Genomic DNA, 19,775 nt, shown 5'->3' with positions numbered 1-19,775 from the left:
TATAGCTGCCCCTGTGATCCCCAGCCAACTGAAAACTTTACAAAGTGACCGTCCTCTAAAGCCCCTACAGCCAACAACTATGGGCTCACAAAGCCAGTATCATGTCTGGCTGGAGTAGTGTTGTTGCAATATGCGGCAGAAACTTTTTGCCCTGTTTAACTCTCAACAGTCAGAGGTTGTGTAGACTGTACCAGGTGATTATTTCCAGCTTTCACAAAATGATTCTTTGGTGAAACATGTTTACACTTAAAAATTCAAAAGAGTATATTTTAAAGCTATCAAATCAATTAAATATACCTTATGAAATCAAAAAATGTGAGTAAAAAAGAAAAAATAAGTGAATAACTACATTTGGTACAACAAATAAAACTGAGTGGACCAATAAGTTACTCAAATAGTTTATTTGATGCAATTAAAAACAACGGCTAACTATTAGCTAGCAGTGGCACAAATATATGAACAGACTTTCACTACAATAGCACATGCCCAGTAATTGTTTTTAATGCATTTCTCAAATCCAATGTGCAATAGTCTCAATGTTTCTTGTTCCATTCTCAACCTAACCACAGTCTATACTCTTCAAAATAGTAAGACCCCAAAACAGCAACAGAACAGAAACCCCAGTACAACCCAAAATTAAACAGAACATTAAACACATGCAGATCTTCTCCTATCATCGTGAGCAAAAATAAACAAAATAACATTAAATTTGAACATGTACTCATCCGTCTATATCAAAGAACAATGGAAAAAGCAGACTTCCCTCTTTTTGCATGATTGTTGTTAAAGATGAAAACTATAGATATGAAATGAGTAATAACTGGAGAGTAATAGGCATTTATTTTGGTATGACCAACTCAAACAATTAAAAATATATTTAAAATTTTTTTAATGTAGTACTGTATTTATTATTGTGATATTGATAAAGTTGTAACACTTTACAATAAGGTGTAATAGTTACTGTATTAACTAACATGAACAAACAATGAACAATGCATTTATTGCACTCTTTATTAATCTTTTTTAATGTTAGTTAATGAAAATACAGTTGTTAATTGTTTATTCATGTTAGTTCACAGTGCATTAACTAATGTTAACAAACACAATTTGTGAATTTAATAATGCATTAGTAAATGCTGAAAATAACATTAACTAAGATTAATAAATACTGTAGGAGTATTGTTCATTCTTAGTTCATGTTTACTAATGTTGTTAATTAATGTTAACTAATGAACCTTCTTGTAAAGTGTAAAGTGTAAACCTTTGCTCATGAACAGCTTCTCTCTTCTGATCTGAGGTCAGTGTGTGTTCAGCTGCAGCTGCTCACAGTTGATTGGAGCTCCGAGGTTATTTCGATAGGAGGAGAGTGTACACAAGCTCTCATTCTCAGCAAGCTCAGGGACTAAATACAAACAGCATGAAAGCTCTAATACTCTGTGTGATTCATGTCATATTCCTCAGAGTTTATGAAATCCAGTGTAAATCTCACCCAAAGCCTTCATGTGGATACCCACCTTCTCAATGGTGCAGGTCTCTGGAGATCGCCATAGAATGCGGGGTAAGTCTGTTTAAGAGGTTGATTTAAATCTTGAAACAATTAAGTTATCTTTTTTGCCAACTTTAAGAGGCATTCTGGAAGCTCAGTATCATGATTGTAATGATTTGCAGCCTTTTAATAGCTCAAATTTGACAGGATATAATGTTGATGCATCTCAATCGTTTTATCTAAAAACAGTTAATGCAACCTACAATAAATAATTCACAATTCATCTGTTTTCACTTGCATTGTGCGATATAATACCTTATGTTAATTTGGAGTGTTGCTGACTGTTTAGAATGTTGACTTTTATGGAATATTGCACTGATGCATTGGCCAACATCACTTTCAAAGACTTCTTTGTGCTTGTAAATGAGTGTCATGCTTTTGAACACAAACAGCTTCCAATTAAGCAGGCCACGAGGTTTCCCGGTTCATATCGTGAGTTCGATGAGCCTCCTCATGTCTTATACTCCGAATTTAGGGTCAGAAGTTTATCCTGTAGATAGTTGGTTTAAAGATGTGCTTTAGAGAATTTGTTTAGATTTAGATCTGACTACACCATGATCATAACTGGGTACTTACAAGCCGTGAGTCAATCATCTTGTTCACGTGACACTTCAAATGTGGCCTGTATCCACAAAACTTCCTACACTTTTCATCACAACATAATCAAAAATATAATTCTAAAATCTATGCATTAGCATTAACTTCTCAACTTCTATTGTCACTTTTTGTTTTTGTCACTGTTCAAATCGAGGTTTGTGACAAAGACCTAATTAGCATCAATTTAGTTCTGTGCTATTCACCCAGTGTGCCGGGGTCCACCAGGGGGTCTCGGCAAACTCCTATGGGGGCCTCAAGCTGACACAAAGTTCAATTTGTGTCAGGATGAACACGAGACGAGGATGAAAGGCAAAATGCAAAAATAGCTTGTATAAGGGAGCCTTTGAATATTCTGGACAACAGGGTACCTTTGGGTCAAGAAGGCTGAGAACCACTCATATAGTTTAAATACATTTACCACCTATCCACTATGTTTCAATCTCAATTTATGATTCTTGCTAAGTATACATTTAAGCATGCAATTACAACAAGTGTGTTTATCCGACAGCACTTTGTGAAAACACATTCTAAATGTCTAAATGAACATTTTAGTGGCATATTCCAGTTGAAAATACACACATTAAATACACCTAGGATTTCCAAAGTTTTGTCAGCCAAACACCACTGACCTAAAATCCTTATACCCTTATAAATTTAGTTTATAAATTAATATTTCAATAATTTAACAATGCATTTGCATATTTACAGTTATCTGAATTCCGTTAATGGTCACATGATGTTTGTGTGCTATCAGTCAAAATTTATACCATTTGTATGACTTGATTATTCAAACTGCAGTCACACTGCATGAGTGTAGCCTTACTGTAATTCGGCAAACTGGTAAATATGGAGATTTTTTTTTTTTCTTTGTTGCTATTCCATGTTTCTTTTTGTATCCGAGTAGGTGCGAAAACAATGTATGGAACTGAAAGTGACCCAGCCCGACCCAGTGGTTCCTCCCGTAGAGATCACGCTCTATTACGAGAGCCTGTGTCCAGGCTGCAGAGCATTCCTTACAGAGCAACTCTTCCCAACCTGGACTTTACTAAAAGATATAATGAAAGTCAACCTGGTGCCCTTTGGCAATGCTAAGGTACAGCTATGCATATAAGACTGTGTGTTGTAATGGAGAAAATGTTATGGCGTGTTTATGACTGTTAACGTGTCATTTAAGGAGCTTCCCGAAGAGAATTCATTCTCATGTCAACATGGAGAACCAGAGTGCTACGCTAACATGGTTGAGGTGAGTTTGTTAGCAAACAACGTTGACTATGGTATAAATAAAATATACATTTAATTACATGACAAATTATTGATTAAAACAGATAAATAATACCCAATATTTGTGTGTTTATGTGTTATGCTTGGAGTATTATGTTGTTAGCTTAGCAACATGCTAACCTCAAGGATTCTCTGTGTGGAAGCAGCAAATACAGAAATGCAGCTCATTAGGTTTTTAAATTGAAAAAGGTTTCTCTCTTTCTCTATTTTAGTTAATCATTCCTAATATTTCTTATTTCTTAATAGGCATGTGTTTTATATGCAGCCAATCATGCAGCATTTCCTGTCATTTACTGCATGGAGTCATCTGCAGATGTACTAAAATCTGCTAAACCTGTAAGATTACCTGCAACATTACTTTCCCTTATTACAGCTTTAATATTTGGATGATGAAAAGCCATTATGAGTGGGTTTTTTTTTTTGTTTTTCTTTGGCAGTGTTTGCAGCTCTATGCACCATTTGTTAAATGGCAGACTATAGAGTCTTGTACCAGAGGAGAGCTTGGCCACAGTTTAATGCATCAAAATGCAGCGAAGACGCAAGCGCTCAAACCAGCTCACACTCACGTTCCCTGGATTACCTTCAATGGGGTGAGGCCTTCTCAAAGCAGATCATTTGCACTAATACATCTATTGTGCTGAAATAAGACACTCTCATTTCTGGTGAGAGCGTTCGCGAGATCTAAATGTGTTTTGTTTTGTTTTCTCCTCCTCAGGAATACACTAGTGAATGGGAAGATAAGGCAATGTCCACTCTCTTCAACCTCGTATGCAGTTTGTACAAAGTATGCATGTGTGTCTTTTTACTTTTACCATTTCTGATTGCTGAATTACTGCACATGCTCATCAACAGGACTTAATTAAAAACCTTGTGTAATTCTTATACAGGGAATCAAGCCACCAGTCTGTACTGGAGCTCTGAAAAAACTGGACAGAAGCTTTTGCTAGTGGAAGAGAGAAGTGTTGCACAATACATTCGTGATATATTTCATGTTCTTTAAACTTTAACCTATGTTTTTGTGTGTTTGAAAAAATAACATTTTATAATGTTAACACCTTTTTAACTACATACAGTGTAGATCAAACTGTATGTTTTTTTTCTTCGTTTTTTTTTATGAAAACATAATTTATGGGCAGTCATGGCCTAATGGATAGAGAGTTGGACTTGTAACCCGAAGATCGTGGGTTCGAGTCTCAGGTCCGGCAGGGATTGTAGGTGGGGGAGTGAATAACCAACACTCTCTCCACCCTCAATACCACGACTGAGGTGAGACCCTTGAGCAAGGCACCGAACCCCCAACTGCTCCCTGGGCGCTGCAGCATCGGCTGCCCACTGCTCCAGGTGTATGGTCACTACTGTGTGTACACTTGGATGGGTTAAATGCAGAGCACAAATTCTGAGTATGGGTCACCATACTTGGCCACACACCACTTCCCTTTCCCTTTATGAAACCTTGGTCCAGTCTCTTCCACTGTTTGGTGACTGCAGTGGGTTTCTTAGACATAACTTTGTCCCAAAGGATTTTCCAGAGATTTCAATTGGGCTTAGGTCAGGACTGGCCATTTCAGTTTTTTCAGTCTTCTTGGGGGACATGTCAGTGGCAATGTATAGGTGCATTATTCTAGAATTCACAGATTTGGAGTGACCAACTTCTCTTGCTATGGCTGCTATTGGCCTTCATTTGGAAAAACTGCTGTCAATGGGTTTCAGTAAATTTAGAATGGCTCACCATCTTGCACAGTCAGTGAAAACTGGAAAGTTAGGCTGTCAGTTAGGGTTTGTCGGATAATTATGGAAATTTGCACAAGGTGCCAGATCAACAACAATAACTTGGAGGTATCTGAAAGTGTTCTCTAATTTTGATCAGTGTTCTTTTTCATATTTCTCATTTAAGTTTTTTTATATATGAGTGTTTCAGAATATATGTAACTCATGAAATATGCCTAATACTGCTTTTACTTCTGTTAGGATAACTTCAAATAGGAGTAAGCAGTGACCTCGGAATTTAGGAAATTGTAGGTTGTTCTCTAATTTTGACCTCCTGTGTACTTGGATAAACTTTTGGGAGAAAAGCGTACTTAACATAAACTAAAGTGTTTTTTTAAAACTTCATTATCAACTACAAATAAATTGTTTAAAGGAAACCATAAAGATCATGTGAGCAAATCAATAACATGGATCTCAAACTGCCTCCTGTGGCAACAAATGACTCCTAATGACCTTTTTGCCTCATGGGGAAAATTTCCATTAAAAAATATCTAGGATGTCTAATGGATTCTAATGGATTTTTCAAATGCATGGAAACTCTGGTACTGTATAACAGACCAGTTCACAATATCCACATGTTTTTGTCATCAAATTCAAAGCGTTGGCACTTGAGCTGCACTGAAATCATTACAAGTTTCAAGAAACTACTTAAGACAATTAAGTCTAAAATGGGCCATGTTTTGGTAAATGACTTATAATACCATCAAATAAGTTATGCATGATATCTAATGATATTCATATAAATTAGCATGGGTCTCTTAAATATATTATTGACATCTTTCCCTTTCTCTTCTCGTCTATCGTTTCTTCCTTTCTATAAATCTATTTTCACCCTCAATATCTGTCTGAAAGTGTGTGTGTGTTTGTATATGCAGCCCATTTTAGCTGAAAATTGTGGCCCATTTTAGCATAACCAGCCATTTCCACCTTAAATTACCTTTTTCACAAAAATCAAAGTTTCTTTTATAAATTAAACTTTTTTTATTTGAAAGAGCATTTTAAAACATTGTTCATAAACATTTGCTTTGTTGGTAAGCTTACTTATAATTGCTTTAATACCCTTATTAGTGATTAATTAAATTTACTATGTCAGGCTCAATTACCTTACAATTTCTCTGACAAAGCTTCATGTAACACTCTGCCCTGCCCACCTTAAAAATACTCAGACCAATAAAAAATATTGTTACATTGAAGCAGCAATGCAAGATCAGTTATTGTGATTTTATGTAAAAAAAAAAAAAGAAAAAAAAAATTGATGATGCTACAACCTTATTTGACCCATTTTACCTGATAGCCAATTTTAGCTTCACCCTATTTCTTCATCTCTTTGTTTTCATATTTTGGCAGAATATCTATATAAATCTATCGTAATTGTTGTTAAATTGTAAACTGTTGCTTTAATATCTGTAGATCTAAAAGCACTATTACTTGTGGACCATTTTCTTCCAATATTTTCATTTACTGCAACACCACCAGAGGGCGGTGTCAGGGCATTTTTTCCTTAAACCATGTCTTTTGCACCGGTTGAAGAGCAGTCATGCTGCAGGGTTCTGGAATTGTAAACTAAACTCATCTATAGTGGTTGAAAGGGGCCTTTAAACAAGGGACATAACTATTTGCCAGTTATGACATCAAAATAATTGTGTAAAGCTCAAAGTAGCAGACACTAGCAACATAACTGTGGATCCATCCATTTTCTAAATGTTTTACCCTCTGTGGGGTTGTTGAATCTCGAGCCACAGGCAACGGACCCTGAACGGATGGCCAAGCCATCACAAGGCTCACACACACATTCACTTCACATCTTTGGGTTGTGGGGGAAACCCTTGCATACATGGGGAGAATATGCTTGTTAATGGCAAGGACTCAAACTGGGGATGCTGTGAGGCAACAGTGCTACCCACTGAGCTACCATGCAGCCCTTGTTATTATCAAGGGTTCAATAATGCTTCATACCTCTATTTACCAGCAGAGAGCAGTGCCACGGAATTTCTCTCCAACAAAATATGCCTTCAAATGTCTGTCCAAAAGGAAGAAATATGTAAAGTGGACAAAGGTTTTACACTTTTATTGACCGACACACATATTGCCATCTTGGTAGGTATGTGCATTTTGAACATTAAACACATGTGTATTGTTTGTTGTCAGCGAATCATTTCAGGTAAAATTTCCAAGACGAAAATAGGGGTAGAGCTGATCTACAAGAACAAGACCCAGAGTTAAATACACTATTAAATAGACATCTTTAAATAAATCTGAATTAAACTCACCTGTTAAGTGAACTTATATAAATACCGATAATATAATCTATGTGACAAGTGTAAAATGTAGGTAGCCTATGTTCACATTTATGTCACTAACTTTTATTATATTAAAATACTTGGAAAAAGGGATGACTCAAAAATAGTTTACACTGTAAAAAAAGAAAAGAAAAAAAAGTTGAGCCAACTTAAAATTTTAAGGCAACCAGCTTCAGCAGATTTTTGAGTTTTCTCAACTTTTTGTTGTATAAACTTAAAACAACAAGTTGAGAAAACTCAAAAATCTGCCGAAGCTGGTTGACTTAAAATTTTAAGTTGGCTCAACTTTTTTTTTTTTTTTTACAGTTTAGGTTAATTTCATGGCTCAACTTTGCTTTTCAAGCCGGAAGAACGAAATGGCTCCAAAAAAAGAAAAGAACCCCCCCTACCCCCCTCTTTTTCCCATATTTCCCCTATTGTTGTTTTCCTTGGTATGCAACCTGAACATATATGTTAACATCTCAAAAACTGTGTTTTATGGTTTCATGACCCTTTAAAGTCAACTAATTCTTAAAATGAATCTGTGAATGTGTACAGCCCTGACTGCAAGCATGTCTGTGTAAAAAAAACACAGACCAAGTGAATATCCAACGTTTCTAGTTGTACAGAACACTGCACAGCACACGGACACAACTCAGCAATATCTTCACACACTAATCTATGTTTTTATTTCATCTGCTAATTAATGCTTCACTTTCAGTCGAATCGTCAGAGATACACCACGACTGACTAAGCAGATGTTCCACCAGATGCTCTGTCTGCATCTTCAGGTAAACTCATTCCCCTCAGTATCCATCATTATCATCCATCATGACTACTGCAGTAACAAAATAGGGCAGAAAGTTCACAAAACTGAGTTTTTTGTTTTTTTTGTTTTTTTTTTGTGGTAAGTACCTGCAACCTACATTGGCCCCAGAAATGATCTACATTTTATACTTAAAAATGCATTAATGTCTTTTGTTTTAAAGAAATACATATCAAAGCAAGTGGCTATTCCCCCAAGGAAAACATTACAAATAGAAGTTTAAGCTGTAAATACTGTTCAAAGTAATAAACTGACTTTATACATCACATAAAAGTCACTGTTGGTTCACAAATAGCTAATAAAAGCTCTGAGAAAAGCTCAAACCTCATTTGTTTTAGGATGCCACTTGGTTTAATATGTTGTATCTAAATGCAATGGAATTCAGATATGCATACATTTTCAGCCACTTTATACTATATACAGATGTTGAGAACCACAAAAGAAAACAAGCAATAATTATTTCCCTTTTGTTTATGCTTCTTTATTTTTCTGGTCCCTCACATAATATTTATTAAATAAACACGTTATCTGCAGTAAAGTTGTAAACGCAGAGTGTTTAACAAGAACATTTTTGTAAAGGTTAACGCTCTGTGTTTTGAATGTGCTCAAGATTCTAAAAGTGCTTTAATATCATGTATTGCTAAAGCAAATGGCATTAAATAATCTGAGGAAATATAGACACTGAGAGAAAAAACAGGGGCTGTACAGGGGTTTTCATTAGTGCTCATAATACACATAGATTTCACATACAGGATATATGTTTTTAGTAAGATGATGAAATGCATATATTAAGGTTTTCGAGTGCCATCAACACTTGAAAAACAAAACAGTGAAATAAAACACCATTCGACACCCCAAACCCCACCCCATCACAAAAAAAATAGCTTTTAGAAATGATCACATTTAGGACTTATTCACTGTGCTTCAATAAGGTATAGCTCTGTTCTCGATGAAAAGATCTCAATCACATTTAATATGAAGGTAGTTTATATCATCAGACATGCATTATGCACTTTACTCTGTTATACCAGGTTACATCACTGGCAAGCCGGTTAACTAAGAATGTCCTTCGTCCCGAATTGTTTTCTGATTTCTAACAGGCTTCTTTTGTGCTGCTATAGTATATGTAATTTGGAAGAGCGGATAGTGTCGCCTCTTCAGCTGTGCCCAGGCCTTTTCCTCCCATGGGTGAGAATCCCATACGATGCAGAACCAGTTCAAGACATTTATGTCTGCATTTCCAAACCTTTCTGTTAAAGACACAGCCTGACTTAAAAATGGCCACATTGATGATTTGGTCTGTCTTGAATTCAATAGAAAGTCAACAGAAAGCAGCAGAGAGAGCATGTGTGAGAATCGTGGGACGTCCTCCCTGCTTCGTGTGTCAGCTCTTATAGTCTACCACACAGAGTCACTACAGGAGCCAGAACATACAGGGGAAGGGAGATGGTTGACGTTTGGATGCGCACTAAAGATTACCTGATTAAGACTGAGAGGGATGGAGAGTTAAAGGGAGATTTCACCCAAAAAGAAAGTTCTGTCATCGTTTGCTCACTCTCGTGTTGCTTACTTCACACAAAAAGAAGAAACACTGTATAAAAATCAAAAAGGTGCAAAAGCACCATCATAGTATCATAAAGGCGGTCCATATGAAGAGTGCTCTTTTCCAAGACTTACAGATCTGAGTGGGAAAACTGCTGACATTTACAGTTTTACATTCACCCTGGGTCAGTTTGGCATGTTAATGTAAGTCTTTTCAAAGTTCATAAAATTGGTCTGAATGAATCAGGATTCTGAAATTCAACACACAGTTATCTCCCTCATAAGACTTGGAATATATCTCACAAGTAATATGGACAAATTTTTTAAGGATTTTGGTTGCATGGACAAGCGCGGACAGTACAATTGTTTTAAAACTTCTCTTTGTGTTCCCTGGAAACAATAAAGTCATATGGGTTAAATTGGCAGGACAATAAGTAAACGATGACAGAAGTTTCAGTTTTTGCATGTACTGTTCCTTTAAGGTGAGGGACTTATGTACATTTGGAGGAGTCAGTTACACGTTGAGTGATGGATGCATCCAGCCTCCTACATCACACTGCACTTGGCCTTCAGCTTGTCTGCACGTCTCTGCTTGCTGGAGCGCATATTCAGACTCATATCACGCTTCTTATCCAGGTTCAGGAGCTCCTGAAAAAGCTCCTTCACGTTGGTGTTGGTCTTGGCTGATGTTTCCATGAACGCGCATTTCCAGATGTTTGCCTGAGCTTCGCCCTCCTTGGTCTCCACCTCGCGCTGAGTCTCATCGCTCTTGTTGCCCACAAGCATGATGGGGATGTTCTCCACGTTACCTTTGATGGCCAGCACTTGCTGGTAGATGGGCTTCAGCTCCTCCAGCGACTGCCTGCTGGTGATGGAGTAGACCAGGATGAAGGCGTGGCCTTTGGAGATGGACAGACGCTGCATAGCAGGGAACTGGTGGCTGCCAGTGGTGTCGGTGATCTCCAGAGTGCATACGCTCTTGTCGCAGCTGATGACCTGCCGGTATGTGTCCTCCACCGTCGGGATGTAGGTGTCCCTGAAGGTGCCTTTAACGAAGCGCAGGACCAAGGAGCTCTTGCCCACTCCCCCTGCTCCAAACACCACCACCCGGTAATCGTTACTCTGCTCTGGCATGCTGCTTAGGGTTTGTCGGGGTATGTGGTGGTTAAGATTCAATTATTCCCTGAGATCTGAAAAAGGAAAAAGGTTTCATTTGGTTCACATGCACATTAAGACAGTGTATCCAATAAATATATGTATCTTCTGCGGTTCACAAACATATAGAGAAATTCTGGAAACGTTGTCATTTCCAGACATCAAGAAAATACGATAACATACAAATTAGATTGCACAAATTCATATGAATTAGAGACCAGTATGCCAAAACATCCTTACGAAAACGTTAATAATGAATAAATGAAAATTTAACGCCATTCATTACAAAACTAGTGCTTATCTTTATTCAATTTGTATACAAAAAAACAATAAAAATGTCTTGCAAAAAATTTAAATAACAAAACAATGGCTATACTTCATCACTACTGACACACTAATTGAAAAAAAATTATATATTTTTTATTATTTTCATATGAAATTACAAAGGTGTTTTGTGACTGTGATTGAGATCATTTTAAAATGGCATTATATAATATATATATCTATACTTGAGAGTAATAATACTCTCAAGTATTATTATACTGTGCTTATGATTGAGATTTATAAATTTTACCATTCTCACTTTAAAACTTTAGAATAAAAAATTATACAGGTGAAAATTATATATAAATCTGCATAAATCTTTCAAATCATTTCAAGAAATACTACCATCTAATTTTTTTGCATTAAACCAATGAACATTTTGGGGAAATGTTTTTAAAAGTCAATTATGTTAATATATATAGAGATGGGGATAAGTAAGCATATGTTTATTTCATCAAAAGTGTAAACACTGTGGCACTATCAAAACATTGATCTGTTTGTCTGAGCACCCTCAATGACCAGCTCAAAATAGCAACATCGGCTCAACCAGTAATGCACGCGCATGTTGAAGCAGGACTCTCTGATTTCCTAACCAACTAGAGATGAAGGGGTGTTTTGAATTATAGTTTGATGCTGCTACCTCAGAAATGACACATATCATTTACAGTTTTTTTCAACTGCTTACACACATTTTCAAAACTTTGCCTCTTTTTTTTTCAAAACTTTACACACAAATCCAAGAATTGCACACACAAAATGAAAAATGCCTCACGTCTCTTGCAAAATGAAGCGCACTGCGTTCAAAATATCACAAACACATCTCAAAAGAAAACATTTGTAAACACATTTGCCATGAAATTAATTCATGTTAGATTTTTGTGTTGCAAAAAGTATTATGAAATTGAAAACTGATTCAAAGGCTGAGAATTAGTGTATGGTTTTGCAGATTTGGTGTGTGGTTAAACTGTATAACGGCATAATGTTAAAGCAAAATTTAATTTCTGATTTCTTTCTTTTGATTTAGGGATGAAATATGACATGTTCTTAACCGTTTTCATGAGATCTACACATGACACTATTGGTAACAGGGTTGCCTGACATTATTCTTTACATGGAGAGGATGGAAAGACAATGGTCAGCATTTTCCAGACATGTGTGTGTGTGTGTGTGTGTGTGTGTGTGTGTGTGTGTGTGTGTGTGTGTGTGTGTGTGTAAATACATGAGAGTGTATGCCTGTGTGCCTTTGTGAATTGAGTAGGACGGTCTCTGCTGCCATCAGCATCAAGGTCATCTATTAATGACTCATTTATCTTGCTGTGAAGCAGCCATTGGACTCAGTCTCTTGTGGAAAGCAAGATCACACCAGATATTTCTGGCACCTTACTGAATTATTGCAGCATTTGGAGATGGGTCACTTCCTGACTGCCTCAAGAGAGATTCATGCAAATGCATAATTTTCACATGACGGATCAATATACACAAACCAGACTAATGCGGTCTGATTAACAGAGAACTTTGTCTGCATTTAAGTGCTTGAAGATGCTCACATCTACTCTGCCCCAGAGGAAAATTCAGTGGTACTTCTGAATTAGCAGTAGTGATTATCACTCAGATGAACAGAGACCAGATGAGCCTCTTACTAAAGACCTCTTTGGTTTGCCAGCAGCATAAGACGCAGTCTCAGTGGAAAGCAAGTTTTGAATATTTAGGATGTTTTGTCAAGCCCTTATTAACTCTCATATTCCATCTTTTTTTCTTCTTATAGTAAAAATCTGATCAAATGTTAAGGTTAGACATTTTATAAAGAGGCTTAGAAAATCCTATCCATTGGAGTTATTGCACAAGACTGAGTGATGCAATGTGCTTTTGAGTACAATGGATCAGTCATATGAAAAATAACGGTGAGAGTGAAGATAAATAAATGGCTAGATGAGATACAATTTCTGTACTTTCTGTCCTTTCCACAGACACAATAACAATAAAAAAATTCAAGACACTGTATCAATATTATGAACAGCTACTAGATTTCAGCTATGTAACCATTTTGTTAAACAGGCAGTTAATATAGAACTTTAAAAAATACTGACTGAATGAGCTAAACGCTCAGAGTTTGATTATTTTTTGTGGGCCACTTCGCCCCTGCTGGTAGACTGTAGTAACTACACCACCTTCAAAAACAATTAAATTTAGCTATCCACTAGGGAAGCATAGATTTACATTTACATTTTTGTGGCACCAAAAACTAATCAGCATTGTCATGACATAATTTTATAGCCTATACATTTATGACCCAAGTGTATGGAAACCCATTTCTGCCTCATAAGATTAAAATATATAGACTTTGGTAAACCATATTAACACATACAAATACATAATTATATGAAAAAAGTTCAATTATAACTATTCTAAGTCATAACTATAATTCTTTTTTACATTGTCAACATTTTATGTCATAATAATTACTTTTTGTCTCATAATTATGACTTTCAATGTCCTAATTAAAAACTTTTATCTCATAAATGCAAACTGCATATGTCATCATTTCAGTTTTTTTTAAACCGAAAGCCAAACTACCCGTTCACACCAAAACGATGACTAAAGATAATAATGCTAGCTATACTAGAGTCCACATTAACACACAATATTGTTCTGTTTACTCTAAGCAATTGCCACCTCCCGCTTTAAATGCTCTTTAAAGGGGTCATCGAATGCCCATTTTACACATGTTGATATGATTCTTTAGGGTCTTAATGAAAAGTCTATAACATACTTTGGTTAAAATTTCTCAATGTTAGTGTAAAAAACACCTTCTTTACCCTGTCAAAATCACCCATAGAAACAGTCCATAATGAGGCATCTAGGTATATATATATATCTATGGAGCATATTAAACTTCACTAACTAGCACATTATTAGGAAAGGCGATTTGCAAAGATTCATAAAAACCCTTATACTCGCTTCTTCTGTAGATAAAGGTGGATCACGAATGATTCGGGCGAACATAGACAAATTTATGTAGATCCGGGGATCGGCACATTCACTTCAAAGTGAAAGTAACATTAATCCTCTGCCTCTTTAGCGGCTCAGATGTCAGGACTGCTATATTCATTATTACATCTAACAACTAAACACTTCAATCGCTTAATCTGAGACATCTTGTCTTCCCCTGCACCAGAGGCAGACAGCTCTCAGCTCACTCAGGGCAGGTCTAAGGTAAGACGGCCTTGTCAATCAAATATCACTTCCAACACACATTTCTGTTCAAACAACTTGTAAAGTGAATTTTGCATCCGATGACACCTTTAAAGATTATGATTGGCTGTCAATGTCTTTTCATTCAACCGTGAACAAAAAAAATCTGAAAATGATTTCAATAATATTGTTCCCCTGTGCTATTTTCATTGTAATTGTAGTGTGGACAACTAGAATTATAACAATTATTAAAACTTTTAGCATTATTATTATCATTATAGTTCCCATTAAGTCGGTCACTCCGAGTCACGTCGGATGACCGACGAAATTGGGATCTCGCCAGAGAGACCAATCCACTTCGAGTGTAACTAAACGAGCCAATGGACATTGGCATGCGATCATTGCATCCAGCTGCCGCTGATCAAAGCGTGAGCATAAGAGGCAGCTGGTGCACCGCATTAATTCATCCTTTCACTTCGGAGCCGAGCGGTAGTGGTGAAGCTACTGCTCTCCCCTTCCAGAGAGTGTTTCTGCGAGCGAGTGCGGGCGTTATGGCGCAGCAGCGGTGGTCACGTCGGACGGGAGAAAAAGATCATCTTCCGGCTGACAGCCACACTAGGGGTGTGCGGTGGCCAGCTCCCCTGCGTGCTTCAGCACTAAAAGTGCATTTCTCCGAGAGAGCAATTTCTCTAAAAGGGTAACACGGGTGATCGCGTCTTTTTAAAGATGTCTTATAACCCATGCGTTTCTGGGTGTGGTCGTTTCCTGGCACCTCAGGACGGTCACGATTGCTGCCTCACGTGTCTGTGCATTCAGCAAGCTGAGGAAGCTTTCGTGGATGGTTCATTTTCTTCTTGAGGGGACATGACTATCGGAGTCCGTTATGTCAAACATGGTGGAGTCCCTCTGCCCCTGCCACGATCCAGTGTTCGCCCCGGCACCCGGGGTGGCGCTGCATCCGGTGGAGTCAGAGGTGATTTGAAGATCAGGGTGAGGGCTTCCCCAAGTGGAGCTCCTCACCCCTCAAGCACTCCGCAGCCGGTGGAGCTGCCGAAGGAGTGTGCTGGGCCCTCTGCTGGACGGGGTTCACCAGGTGTTTCCTTCGGTGTCCCCTCTGACGACCAGATGTCGATCGCTGCATCGGAGGGTGAGTGCTCTCTCTTCAGGGATGACGACTCGGCTGCGTTGCCCCCTTCGGGTGTGGTAGCGTTGTCCGAGCCAGACCCAGAGATGACGGCTATGCTTTCCCGGGCCGCCGAGAATGTCGGGCTCGTGTGGAATCCTCCACCGTGCCCCGATCCTTCGAGGTTGAACGAGTGGTTTCTCGGGGGGGGTTTCTCAGCACCCCCCTCCGTTGCCATTCTTTCCGGAAGTGCATGAAGAGCTTACAAGATCGTGGAAAGCACCTTTTACTGCCCGAAACAAACCTTGTGGCTCCTCCTCCCTCACCACCCTCGATGGTGGGGCCTGTGGCCATGCAACTATGTCCAACAGCCGCTACCACCCTTGTGGGGTGACCCGTGTCTCCCCTCACGGGCCTGTAAGTATTCGCAAGGTCTAACTGGCAGTGCTTATAGAGCCTGTGGGGAGGCGGCTTCTGCCCTCCACGCCATGGCGCTTCTGCAGGTCCACCAGGCCAAAGCCCTGAAAGACCTGCACGAAGGTGGTCATGACCTGGCCGTTCTACATGAGCTGCGTGCTGTGATGGCCCTCTCGCTTTGAGCGACGATGGTGACCGCACAGTCTCTGGGTCGTGCAATGTCCACACTAGTGGTCCAGGAGCGCCATCTCTGGCTGTGTCTCGCTGACATGAAAGAGCAGGAGAAGGTACAGTTCCTGAATGCTCCCGTGTCACAGACCGGCGAGGCTGTCGAGAGCTTTGCCCAGCAGTTCTCGGCAGCACAGAAGCAGACTGAGGCGATCAAACACATCATGCGCCGGAGGAAACCTGCTGCTTCCACCCCGGCTGCAGCCCCTCAGCCTGCTCGTCGCCGTGGGTGCCCCCCTGCGGCTGGCCCCGCTCCCGTGCAGCCGCAGCAGCCTTCAACCAGGCAGCGTCGTGGAGCCGGTCGCAGGCAGGGCGGCAAGCGCAAGTGCAAGAGGCCCTGAGACGGGCGACCCAGAGATGGAGGAGACTGCTCGTCGGGAGATGGTGACCGTACCACTCCCTCCCCTGGAGGAGGGCCGGGTGGACAATATTTTGCCGGGATGTCACAAGCCTCAAGCCGGGTTCCTGTGTTTCCTCCCGCACAAGAAGGAATCAGGTGAGTGCTACACTACAGACCCAGACCCCGCCCCCTGCCGTCATAGGCCCCAGGGCGGGTCCCTGTGTTCCACCTCGCTGCCCCTCCACGGGTACGTCGGTGGCCCCACTGGTCCCGCTGGCACGGTCTCTCGGAGCCTGGCTAGCGCTCCCCAGTCCGTCTCGGTGGCTCCTGCGGACCATCAGACTCGGTTACGCAATTCAGTTCGCCTGGCGTCCCCCCAAGTTCAGGGGCATGCGGTTCACTTCAGTCAAGGCCGTCAATGCCCCTGTCTTGCTTGCGGAAATCGCAGTCCTGCTGGCGAAGGACGCGATAGAGCCGGTCCCTCCAGCCGATATGAGGTCAGGGTTTTACAGCCCTTACTTCATTGTGCCCAAGAAAAGCGGTGGGTTACGACCGATCTTGGATCTGCGAGTTTTGAACCGTGCACTTCACAAGATGCCATTCAAGATGTTGACGCAGAAACGCATTTTCGGGTGTGTCTGTCCCCTAGATTGATTTGCAGCAATCAACCTGAAGGACGCGTACTTTCATGTCTCGATTCTCCCGCGACACAGGCCATTCCTGTGGTTCGCGTTCGAGGGTCGGGCATATCAGTACAAGGTCCTGCCCTTCGGGCTGTCCCTTTCGCCTCGCATCTTCACCAAAGTCGCAGAGGCGGCCCTTGTTCCCCTGAGAGAATGGGGTGTGCGCATCCTCAACTATCTCGACGACTGGCTCATACTTGCACAGTCTCGAGAGCAGTTGTGCGCACACAACTACTGTACACAACTACTGTAAGCTACTCAAAACTATGAACTGCAGTGATTTTACAACATATTATAATATTCCAAGGCCTATTTTGTCTGTTTGGTTGAGTGTGCTGTAAGCACTGAGGCTCCACTGTAGATAGTATCACATTTGTTTTCTGCTGGTTAGTACCAGTTTGCATGATGTCAGTAGATACATCAGGCCTTTGAACACCTAAGATGTATTTAGAGATTCTCCCTGAGCTACTTGGGAACATCTCAGTTGTGCATGTTTTTGGAACTCAGGGAATTCTCCGGTTACTGTGGAAACAGCCCTCGAGGGCATGTATAGGGTGATGGAGTGAATGAGCAAAAACAAGAGTGAGAGAATGTCATCAAAGATATACTGATGAAAGCAAGACAACTGACTGAGCCAAAAAAAAAACATATTTCTAATGTTACATGTCATCTTTCTGTCAGTTACCCTAGTAACCAACTGGCAAACAGTGGGTTTAATTTACGTCACTGCAGCCTATTCATACACTGAGGTGAAAGAAACTATTTATAGTGATGAATGATTACTAAAGAAAAATATGTAACCTCAGATCAGTTCAGATCTTCTTTTGTGGGCTATTCGTAGGGCAATGCATTAATCAACACGGATTATTTGGATTTTTCACAAAGACATTTTTCATCTTGAGCTAAGGAAATGTGTAACTGAGACATGCAAACGTCTATCGCATGTGATGTCTAAAAATACCACAGCCCATCAACTCAATTCTTATTCTATTATCTCGATCCTGAGCCCGTCGGAGCTCTGATGGAATTCACATCCGAGAAGGTCCGCACCTCTTAATCAACGGGGTTTGCTGTTACAACTGGCGTTAATATTGCACGTAAAGCTGTAATTAGGCGACATTCAAAACAGGCATCCTGTTATTTTCTCTCAGCCAGTTGGGTAATAAAGCACATATAGGCCATGCAACCTGAATGAACAAGCAATGGGAGTCCGTGGATAACAGAATATGCAATTTCATTTATTTTTTTAACTCAATCACATGTCGCGTTCACATTCACGCTGAGATATAAGGACATCATCCGCGCGTAATTCGCATGGATTCGCTCTGAACCGAGCGTCATTTTTTTACTGAAGAGCGATTTTTTTACACGTGAAGTCAGTAATCGCTTGTTTGTCGTCAAAAGAGCATCGTTCACACACACAGGCGATGGATAATAAAATGCAATGGATCCTCAAAGTCATTACGTCGCTGTGCGCCGAAAGATGCTATTGCGGTCCGTCACACGAAGAACGCGCGTCAAAGACGCGAGCGTATCGATACATGAAAGCCGCATTTGTCTGAACGCTTTACGTATTAAAACAATTCAGCATGTAGCCCTAGTGAAAAGCGATTTATTCTTACCTGGCGACTGTGTAGCAACGTCCCAAATCTTGTTAGTCAAAAATTATAGGAAGCATTAGGAGATCAGATACACGACAAATGTTTTACATTCTCTGCCGTACCAGTCCCGTTTCATTTTCCCGTGTTGTTTGCATGGCGTAAATCGAGCGATGTGGCTGAAAATGCTGTTATTGCTCTTGGTGCGGGCGGCGCGCGCGCTCCAGCTGTCCTACCACGTCCTCTCTGACGCACGCAAGCGCGCGATATGCGGCTCACCCCCGCGTCCTGTGTCCCGTTACACGACGAGAACAAAAACCCCACCTGCTCTATACCATTAAACTGTGCTCCGTCTACGCCATGTTGATCATACAACATTGTTCCGTCACTAAAGGGGGCATGTTACATCAATAAAACACCATTTTGCGCACGATATTTCCTCTGGGGATGGATGGAGGCACTGGAATGATGGAAATAGTAGGCTACTAAATTTTTAAATAGCTAATAGAAGTGCTTCAGCTATCAGGATTGTAGGGATATAGAAATAAAGGGACTAAAATTCAGGTACGGGTAGATCTGCAAAAGGCATGTTAATTAAGCGAGACTTTTTACTGGGACACAGTAAAAATAGTCTTGAAACGACACTCTGTATGAGTAAGAATATATTCGGATATAACCTACTGTTAAATCATCTATAACAATTTTTAAATTGTGGATTAGATGATAGGCGTGCACCTGATGATGGAATCATAATTATTTACTTCCTATATATCCTAAGGAACATACGGATATAAGGATATATTAATTTAAGGATATAAGGATATATGGTCCCACTTTATATTAGGTGGCCTTAACTACTATGTACTTATATTTATAT

General features: G+C 39.9%; 2 protein-coding genes across 3 annotated transcripts; one reads left to right on the top strand and one right to left on the bottom strand.

Annotated features, from left to right (window-relative positions):
- The first annotated feature begins 1,388 nt into the window (after positions 1–1,388).
- On the top strand, positions 1,389–5,693 carry ifi30b (IFI30 lysosomal thiol reductase b). 2 transcript variants are annotated; one of them, XM_079396316.1, is made up of 7 exons: positions 1,389–1,558; positions 3,048–3,236; positions 3,318–3,386; positions 3,671–3,760; positions 3,862–4,014; positions 4,140–4,208; positions 4,312–5,693. In XM_079396316.1, exons 1-7 carry the CDS (start codon positions 1,418–1,420, stop codon positions 4,369–4,371), a joined length of 771 nt encoding a protein of 256 aa, XP_079252442.1. In that variant the 5' UTR covers positions 1,389–1,417; the 3' UTR covers positions 4,372–5,693. The 2 variants fall into 2 exon arrangements, with proteins under 2 accessions (XP_079252442.1, XP_079252443.1); XM_079396317.1 differs by having other exon boundaries at positions 4,140–4,216; positions 4,312–5,572.
- Positions 5,694–8,785: 3,092 nt separating this feature from the next.
- diras1a (DIRAS family, GTP-binding RAS-like 1a) lies at positions 8,786–19,146 on the bottom strand. The gene is made up of 2 exons (XM_079396200.1): positions 18,923–19,146; positions 8,786–11,028 (listed from the first exon to the last, which is right to left on the bottom strand). The coding sequence occupies exon 2, from the start codon at positions 10,970–10,972 to the stop codon at positions 10,385–10,387; it is 588 nt and encodes a 195-aa protein (XP_079252326.1). The 5' UTR covers positions 10,973–11,028; positions 18,923–19,146; the 3' UTR covers positions 8,786–10,384.
- Positions 19,147–19,775: the final 629 nt, after the last annotated feature.

Source organism: Barbus barbus (genome assembly GCF_936440315.1).
Source record: "Barbus barbus genome assembly, chromosome: 37".
Lineage (NCBI taxonomy): Eukaryota > Metazoa > Chordata > Actinopteri > Cypriniformes > Cyprinidae > Barbus > Barbus barbus.
Note: the sequence above shows the minus strand (reverse complement) of the source record. Positions and strands in the feature narration are given on the sequence as shown.

Bases quoted from the DNA above. Each gene is read 5' to 3' on its own strand.
- ifi30b (XM_079396316.1), top strand. From the start codon at position 1,418: ATGAAAGCTCTAATACTCTGTGTGATTCATGTCATATTCCTCAGAGTT. The intron at 4,015-4,139 runs GTGAGGCCTTCT...TCTCCTCCTCAG, and splicing joins CCTGGATTACCTTCAATGGG to GAATACACTAGTGAATGGGA. The intron at 4,209-4,311 runs GTATGCATGTGT...ATTCTTATACAG, and splicing joins TCGTATGCAGTTTGTACAAA to GGAATCAAGCCACCAGTCTG.
- diras1a (XM_079396200.1), bottom strand. From the start codon at position 10,972: ATGCCAGAGCAGAGTAACGATTACCGGGTGGTGGTGTTTGGAGCAGGG.